The sequence below is a fragment of the Pholis gunnellus genome (genome assembly GCF_910591455.1).
Source record: "Pholis gunnellus genome assembly, chromosome: 8".
In the NCBI taxonomy this organism is placed as follows: Eukaryota; Metazoa; Chordata; class Actinopteri; order Perciformes; family Pholidae; genus Pholis; species Pholis gunnellus.
Window position 1 is genome coordinate 27702876 of NC_136534.1, and position 8486 is coordinate 27711361.

General features: G+C 44.6%; 1 protein-coding gene across 1 annotated transcript; it reads left to right on the top strand.

Moving 5' to 3' along the window:
* Nucleotides 1-238: 238 nt before the first annotated feature.
* Nucleotides 239-6957, top strand: tmem116 (transmembrane protein 116; the record flags this gene model as incomplete). Its single annotated transcript, XM_079164478.1, has 11 exons — nt 239-319; nt 981-1027; nt 1241-1304; nt 1776-1907; nt 3192-3296; nt 3935-3969; nt 4047-4130; nt 4202-4337; nt 4409-4553; nt 4635-4714; nt 6124-6957. 11 exons carry the CDS (start codon nt 239-241, stop codon nt 6289-6291), a joined length of 1077 nt encoding a protein of 358 aa, XP_079020604.1. The 3' UTR covers nt 6292-6957.
* Between the last annotated feature and the right edge of the window lie 1529 nt (nt 6958-8486).

Sequence of the window (8486 nt, forward strand, 5' to 3'; positions counted from 1 at the left end):
GTGCTGAATCACGAGTCCTGGTCTAGAGTTTCTCTCTCAGGAAGCTTCCGAACTGACTGAAATGAGCCACAAGTCAAAGCCATGCTGAGAGTCTGACTCTGGTCTGACTCTGGCCTCCTAGGGGGCGTGGTCCTGTTGACAGAGTGGGCGGAGTCAGTGTGAATGAATGCAGCCTGCTGTCTGTTCAGGTTCAGGCTGCACAGACCTTCATTCTGAATCCATCTTTTGAGTTCTCATCATGTCGACTTCAGAGAATCTGCTCGAGGTTTCCACCAACAGCAGTGAGAGAAACACCACCGGAGCAAAGGACTGGTCTGAGGTCAGTGTTACACTCTCATTACTTCCATGAGGAAAGAACCTGTTAGTTAAACATAGTGTTCTAATAATAGTACTCAGATATTTTACTGTGAACCAAAGTATCAGCATCAGCATCAACCTTTAGAAGTACTCTTTACATGAGAGTATAAAAAGAGGAGTTTAGTAAAGGTTCTGTGAAACACATCGAAGCCTCTTCAACAGAACATGAAGGAGGTCTCACTGTGTTCAGCATCGCTGCTGATGATCATTGAAATGAGTTTCACCTCGTGTCTCTTCTCTATTTCACTTTCACTCAAACATCTGCAGCTGCTTCAAACCTGAAACTCCTTATTGTCAAATCTCTGCTGCCACAAATACGAGAGAAAATAGTCCCAACAAAGTCACGACTTCCTCCTGGCTGTTTGATCAAAGCGACAGATTCCTTCAGTCATGATCTGTAAGAAGGAGGCTGTAGGTCGATGATTACTGACGATAAGATCCAGAATTATTTATATTTATTCATAAAGTGCTGCTTTCTGAGCCCTCACTTCCTGTTTGTGTTTGTTTAGTCAACCTTTCTCATAGTTTCATCTTTTAAGCTCATTTCTTTAACTTGATGCATTCTCTGAGCTCTCTGCATGCTGTAACGTGTGAAACCGATCTGAGGTCTGATCCGTCTGCAGGTGTATGAAGCAGTCCGGTGGATCCAGCTCGTCATGGCTCTGCTCAGGTCAGTGAGTTCATCACGAACATCTTCATCCTCCTGAAGTTCAGATTAAAGTGTTTGATTCTCTTCGGTACATTGAGCTTCATGTTGTACTTCATCTCGTCACAGCACTCAGACAGTAAAGAAGGAAACGTTTGAGTAGAGGCTCCTTCTTAAACTATTGAATCTTTTCCAGCGAGTTATGAGGATGAAGACTTGACTCTGGTTCTGTTTCAGTGTTCTGGGTTCAGCCTCCGTCATCGTCTGTGTGAAGTCACAGAGACTCAACCGCACGCCGGAGGTCAGAGGTCATTCTTTGTTTGACGTGTTTCTGCTCAGTGACTCTCTGACTTTGTGAATGATGTTCAGACTCACGTCACAGACGTTTGTAGAACTGCAGCTTGTTTGTGACTCAGTGGAGATTTGAGTTCAGAGTCAAAGCAGAAACCTGATCCACATGAACCTGAAGGTTGTTTTTTTCCAGGTCTACAAAGAGGCTTTAAACCAGTTTCTGAACATCATCTCACAAAATAAAAAATCAGTTTGAACCTTACTTTAGACCTCACATTTGTATTTTTATGTTTGTTTTAGTCTCACTGGTAGAAAATGATTTTAAAAAAACAACTGATTGTATTATTAGGAAATGCTCAGCTGAGATGTTTAAAGGTTTATAAATAATCTGGATAAAACCTGTAATATCAACATTATGGTCCTTTACTTTAAAGAATATAACATATATAACAATAAGTAAGAAGTCAAACTGTGTTTGCAGCTGCAGCCTCTGTTCCTGCTCAGTGTGTCCGACCTGCTGCTCGCTGTCTGCTGGCTGATCGGAGCCGCTCTGTTCTCTCAACACTGCAGCAGCCTGAACACTCTCTGCTACCACCTGCACACTGTGGAGCAGGTAAGACTGCACTTTACTGCTCTACATTACATTATACTGCTCTACATTACCCGTTACTGCTCTACATTACATTATACTGCTCTACATTACCCGTTACTGCTCTACATTACATTATACTGCTCTACATTACATTATAATGCTCTACATTACCCTTTACTGCTCTACATTACATTATAATGCTCTACATTACACTTTACTGCTCTACATTACATTATACTGCTCTACATTACATTATAATGCTCTACATTACCCTTTACTGCTCTACATTACATTATAATGCTCTACATTACATTATAATGCTCTACATTACATTATAATGCTCTACATTACACTTTACTGCTCTACATTGCCCTTTACTGCTCTACATTACATTATAATGCTCTACATTACACTTTACTGCTCTACATTACATTATAATGCTCTACATTACATTATAATGCTCTACATTACACTTTACTGCTCTACATTACATTATACTGCTCTACATTACCCTTTACTGCTCTACATTACATTATAATGCTCTACATTACACTTTACTGCTCTACATTACACTTTACTGCTCTATATTACACTTTACTGCTCTACATTACATTATAATGCTCTACATTACACTTTACTGCTCTATATTACACTTTACTGCTCTACATTACATTATAATGCTCTACATTACACTTTACTGCTCTACATTACATTATAATGCTCTACATTACACTTTGCTGCTCTACATTACATTATACTGCTCTACATTACATTATAATGCTCTACATTACCCTTTACTGCTCTACATTACACTTTACTGCTCTACATTACATTATAATGCTCTACATTACCCTTTACTGCTCTACATTACATTATAATGCTCTATATTACACTTTACTGCTCTACATTACATTACTCACCACTTCTTGCTCATCCCACGATACACCCGTCCACCAGTTCTTTGGACCAGTAGCACCAGGGCGGCCGTGGCTCAATGGGTAGAGAGGGTTGTCCGGTAACCACAAGGTTCTGTGCTGAAGTGCCCCTGAGCAAGACACTGAACCCCTAACTGCTCCCATGGCACTTCTCAGCAGCACTGCTCCCAATAAGCTCGGGATGGGTTAAATGCAGAAGTCAAATTTCGTATATGTGTATATGTACATGACAATAAAATGCTAACCTAACTTTCAGTAGATGTTCTGGAGTCCTGGACTGGTCCTGGACTGGTCCTGGACTGGGTCAGTCTCGGAGGAAACAGAGCAGCAGACCTCAGAAACACATTCCTATCTCCGTGTCTTTGTTCAGATTCTCTACATGGCCTCCTTCTTCTACACCCTCAACTATGTGCTGAACCTCTACACGGGAATCAGAGACAAGTTCTACAGCTGCATCAACCAAGTCCCCCTTCAGGTTCACACCTTTACTCTATGAGCTACAGCGACGAACAAACATCTGATGATCTGATAGAATATGATGAGTATGAAACCAGCCAGCAGGGTTGAACGAAGTTAACATGATACAATCACATGAATGCAGCAGTGACACATCAGAAAACATTTTACTGATCAATACTTTAACTTCAACTACTGATAATACTCACATACTTCTACTACAGCATGTCCACAGTGTGGTATTAATACTTTTACTGCAGTAAAAAGGTACTTTAGAGTTTTATGTTTCCTAAAAGGTGAAAATAGATTAAAATGAGGTTGATGATGATGATGATGATGATGATGATGATGATGATGATGATGAGGGTTGTTTTTGCCACAGTGATGTGACTTAAAGGAATAGTTCAACAGTTTGGGAGATTCACCACTTGTCTAAGAACACACCAGAGCTCTCAGCCAGTTAGCTTAGCATAAACGAGGGGAAACAGCTAGCCGGGCTCTGTCCAGCTGATGAGCACATTAAACCTGGTTAGTTTAATCGTACGATAAACAAACCACCAAACCACCAAACCACCAAACCACCAAACCACCAACACATCACAGCACTGATTCAGGTCTTTGGAGTGAGTTCTGATTCAGGTCTTTGTCTTTGTCCAGGTCTCCAGCAGAGTGGTCACTGCGCTGCTCTCAGGGTGAGTTCATCTCTCCGTATCGCTGCTCTTCATGTCTCCTGAATCCTCTTTAACGGTCGCTCCTCTGCTCCTCGTAGTCTGCTTCCTGTTCTGCTGATGACGCCTGTGTTCATTCAAGGAAACATCAGCCAATGTCAGGCTAACTTCAGCGAGCCCTACAGGTGCGTTGAGACACGATGAAGAGCGTGATGAAGTATTTACCTGAGCTCACTGTGCTCCGCCCCCCCACCAGGTGTCTCCTGATGCACACCGGAGCGCTGTACCTCACCTCACAGCACCAGCAGCCAATCACAGCCTGCGCCCGGCTGCGCACCTACCGCCTCGCCATCTTCCTTGCCTCCTTCTTCCTCACCCTCCTCAGCATCACGGTGAGTGACGTCACGTGACGCTGACATGACGTTAAACAAACCGGTTGAACCTCCTTCCTCTCCGGCTCCAGGTGCTCGCAGTGAAAGCTCGATGTATCTACAGACGGGTCGTGACCTCGAACGGTTATCTAGGCCACCAGCAGCGGGCCTCGTTCCGCGCGATGGACCGGCGGATGCTGCTGTACCCGCTGGTCTTCGTCCTCTGTTGGGGTTCAGGTTTGTGTCTCCGTCTCACGTCACCGTGGTGAACCAAAGAGCCGGGTTTCTGACTCTGTGTCTTCGTGTTTGTTTCCTCAGCGGTGAGTCTGGCTCTTCTCCGGCTGGTGAAGCCCTCGGCGGGTCAAGGTGCGACCGGCGTCGCCCTCTACATATCTCAGGTGAGGACGGGGTCTGGAGCCGGTCCTCAGCCGGTCTGGGGTCTGAACACACCTGTGGACCGATGTCTTTAGGAGTCTCTCTGTAGACGTTTGATTGACTTCTCTAACAGTAAGTGTTGTCAGACACTTCATACAGAGGGACCCAGGAGGCCTGTTGTAGACCTGGACCCAGGAGGCCTGTTGTAGACCTGGACCCAGGAGGCCTGTTGTAGACCTGGACCCAGGAGGCCTGTTGTAGACCTGGACCCAGGAGGCCGGTTGTAGACCTGGACCCAGGAGGCCTGTTGTAGACCTGGACCCAGGAGGCCGGTTGTAGACCTGGACCCAGGAGGCCGGTTGTAGACCTGGACCCAGGAGGCCGGTTGTAGACCTGGACCCAGGAGGCCTGTTCAGCATCCTTAGTTAAAGTTCTTATCTGTAACTTCAGTGTCAAAAGCTGCTTAGTCACCAGAGGATCAATAACTTCATAAAAACATTTTTTGGGGCTATTTTCCAATTCTACTCAAATATTTGAATTGTGAAATAGACGTAGCCTCTTCAGAAGTAAAGGTAGTTTAAGGATCCCACTGCTCTTCTCGGTAAGACCAACGATTGGTTAAAGTTAGACCTCCAGTAGTTGGAGTCAGGACAGCTCGTTGGTCCGGACCGGAACAAGTCAGGCGACCAGAACCTCGCCGAGCACGGACGCCGGGCCAATGACAGCGCTGGAATGCCGGACCCTGTGTGTCTCGCCAAGAAGAGGGATTCATAATAATACGTCGCCATCTTGTTTTTTGGAACCAGAAGTGACATCAGAGGGCGGAGCTCAGTTCAACACTGAATAAATCATGTTTAGGACCAAAATGTTACAATTAACTTTGATGAAGTGAAAACACACGATGAAAGAGTTCAAGTTTTAAAAAGAAAACACGGACGCCGTGGTGTCGACCTGTCAATCACTGTGTAGCCCCGCCCCTAAAGCATCCCCTGCTTTATGGTCTGTGTGACTCTAAATGGACCATCATTTACTAAATGAACATCATGCTGTATTGAAGAAGACTTGAAACTAGAGATTGAGACCATAAACTCATGTTTACAATGTTTACTGAGGTAATAAATCAAGAGAGAAGTAGAGTCATTTTCTCATAGACTTCTATACAACCAGAGGAGTCGCCCCCTGGTGGACACTAGAGAGAATGCAGCTTTAACACGTGAAGCTTCAGCTTCTCTTTAAAGAACCAGAGGATGATACAAGGAAATACTGGAGAATCCTCAAGCCTCTCAAATCAATTAAAATGCTGTAGCCTGTGAGGAGTCAGGGGTCAGGATCAGGGGTCAGGATCAGGGGTCAGGATCAGGGGTCAGGTGTTTCTTGGCTATTAAGGGTCTCAAGCCAAATTAATGAACTTCAGTGTGTCTTCTATCCGCAGGCCTTCACCTCGGCCTCTCAGGGTTTCCTCAACTGTCTGGTCTTTGGATGGACTCGTGGACGTCTCCGCCAGGCCGGCAGGAGGGTTTTGTCTCGAGACCGAGACACTCAGACGCCTCTGCTGAGATCACAGAAGAAGACGAGCTACCAGACACTCTGCACCGGCTGAAAGAGACAGAAGTGACAAACTGAAAGTGAAAGTGAGCGGCTGGAAAGTCTGAACTTTTACTGCGTCTCTGCAGAGGACGAAGACTTCAGCCTCTGATCCTGAACCACTGAGGCGAGAAAAAGGGGAAGAAGAAGAAGAAGAAGAAGAAGAAGAAGAAGAAGAAGAAGAAGAAGAAGAAGAAGAAGAAGAAGAAGAAGAAGAAGAAGAAGAAAAAGAAGAAGTGGAGTTCACAATGAAAACAGGATTTGAAAGAGACGCGGCTGCTTTCACTCTGAACTGTCGGTTTAAACGTTATCCGGGTCACATGACCACTGAGAGTCCGTCCATGAGGAGGAAGAGGAGGAGGAAGAGGAAGAGTCTCACCAGGACTTCTTGGTATAAGTTGGTGATCATTCGAGCAGATTTGACTTTAAAGGAATCTGATTTAAAACCAAACAAAAACTTAAGATGCAGAAGAAAAGACGTTGAAGAAGTCTGAGTTTAACACTGAAGTCCAGTTCTTCTCTGAGTCTAGAAGCTGCATTGAAGACTTTAAACTGTTGGATTAAACACTTTGTTAGAACTGAAGCCTCCTGAAGCTTTTCTGAAGAAAGATTCACTTTGATATTTGTGTCAATAATGCTGTTTTTTAAAGCACAAATTGAGTTTTGTGGTGCTGGTTGAAGTTCTGCTCCCCAAAGAATAAAGTGAAGATTTTAAAGATGCTGTGTTTCCATTCTTTTGGTACTATTGTAATTCAAACATCATGAAGATGTGTTCAGTGATGTCAGTGGTTGTGTTGTGATTTGATTTAAACTGATCCATGTTCCCCTCTTCCTCATCGTCGTTGCTGCAGAAACACGGTGTCACACCGCGTGACTTCATTCAGAGACGCCTGACCGCTCTCATTATGTCGTGTGGTGTTCAGAGGGGGACACCGCCCCCCCATGAGCCTCCTCTTCCTCTTCCTCCTCCTCCTCCCTGCTGTGGGCGTTTAGCCAGAATCTGCAGAAGAACAATGGGTTTCCTCTGTAATCAGACCTCAACTAACCTGAAATAGTGAAGTTCATGCTCACTGCAGGAAGCTTCACTGCAGATCAACCAAACAGAAACCAGTGACATGAAGTCTGTTGGCCTGTAAAGAGCGAGGAAGGTTCAGAAAGACGATCAAGTGACAGCAGCAATCCAACGATGACTCACTCTGCTCAATATGGCTTCCTCTATAACTGAAGACACTGAAGGGGTTAAAGGAGAGAAACTTCATTCAACGTATGAGATCAGTTGAGGATCACAGACTCAACTGAACTCTCTTTAAAGAGGACTGAGCTCTGCTCAGTCACTGAACTCATGGGAGTTATATCATCTCTGCATAATGTGCACGCTCTGCACAGAAACATGGCAGCGTGGTCGGTGATGTAATGTGTCAGCGTGTCATCACACCTGATTACACGCCGACAGCCGGCCGTCTGTTCTTGTGCACAAACAGTCCTGAATGAAGCTGGACGTCACAACAGAAACAGAGACTCTTTGTCCTCCGGCGGCTCGACTTCCTGCAGATAAAGTCAGTCAGAGACCACGCAGAACAGATCTTATCAATCGTTTCATGTTTAATATGGTGAACAGTTAACTTCCTACTTACAAAGACACATATGGGAAAAGATAACATTACTGTAAAAAATACTGGTTTCATTAAAAAACCTAAATTATAAAAATAAATTGTTACAGAAGAACTTTGATTTTGAATCATGTGAATCTGGAGCCCTCTGGAGGACTAAAACCACACAGCAGCTTCTAGAGGTTCTACCTTTATTATCTGAGAGAAGAAGAAGAGCTCATGAGTTCTGGACTGACTGGGACTCATCGTAAGAACTCACAGGGAGTCAGAAGAAGTACTCTTCTCAGGTAGTATACAGAGTACCTGAACAGGTAGTGAACAGAGTACCTTAGCAGGTAGTGAACAGAGTACCTGAACAGGTAGAGAACAGAGTACCTGAACAGGTAGTGAACAGAGTACCTGAACAGGTAGAGAACAGAGTACCTGAACAGGTAGAGAACAGAGTACCTGAACAGGTAGTGAACAGAGTACCTGAACAGGTAGAGAACAGAGTACCTGAACAGGTAGAGAACAGAGTACCTGAACAGGTAGAGAACAGAGTACCTGAACAGGTAGTGAACAGAGTACCTGAACAGGTAGAGAACAGAGTACCTGAACAGGT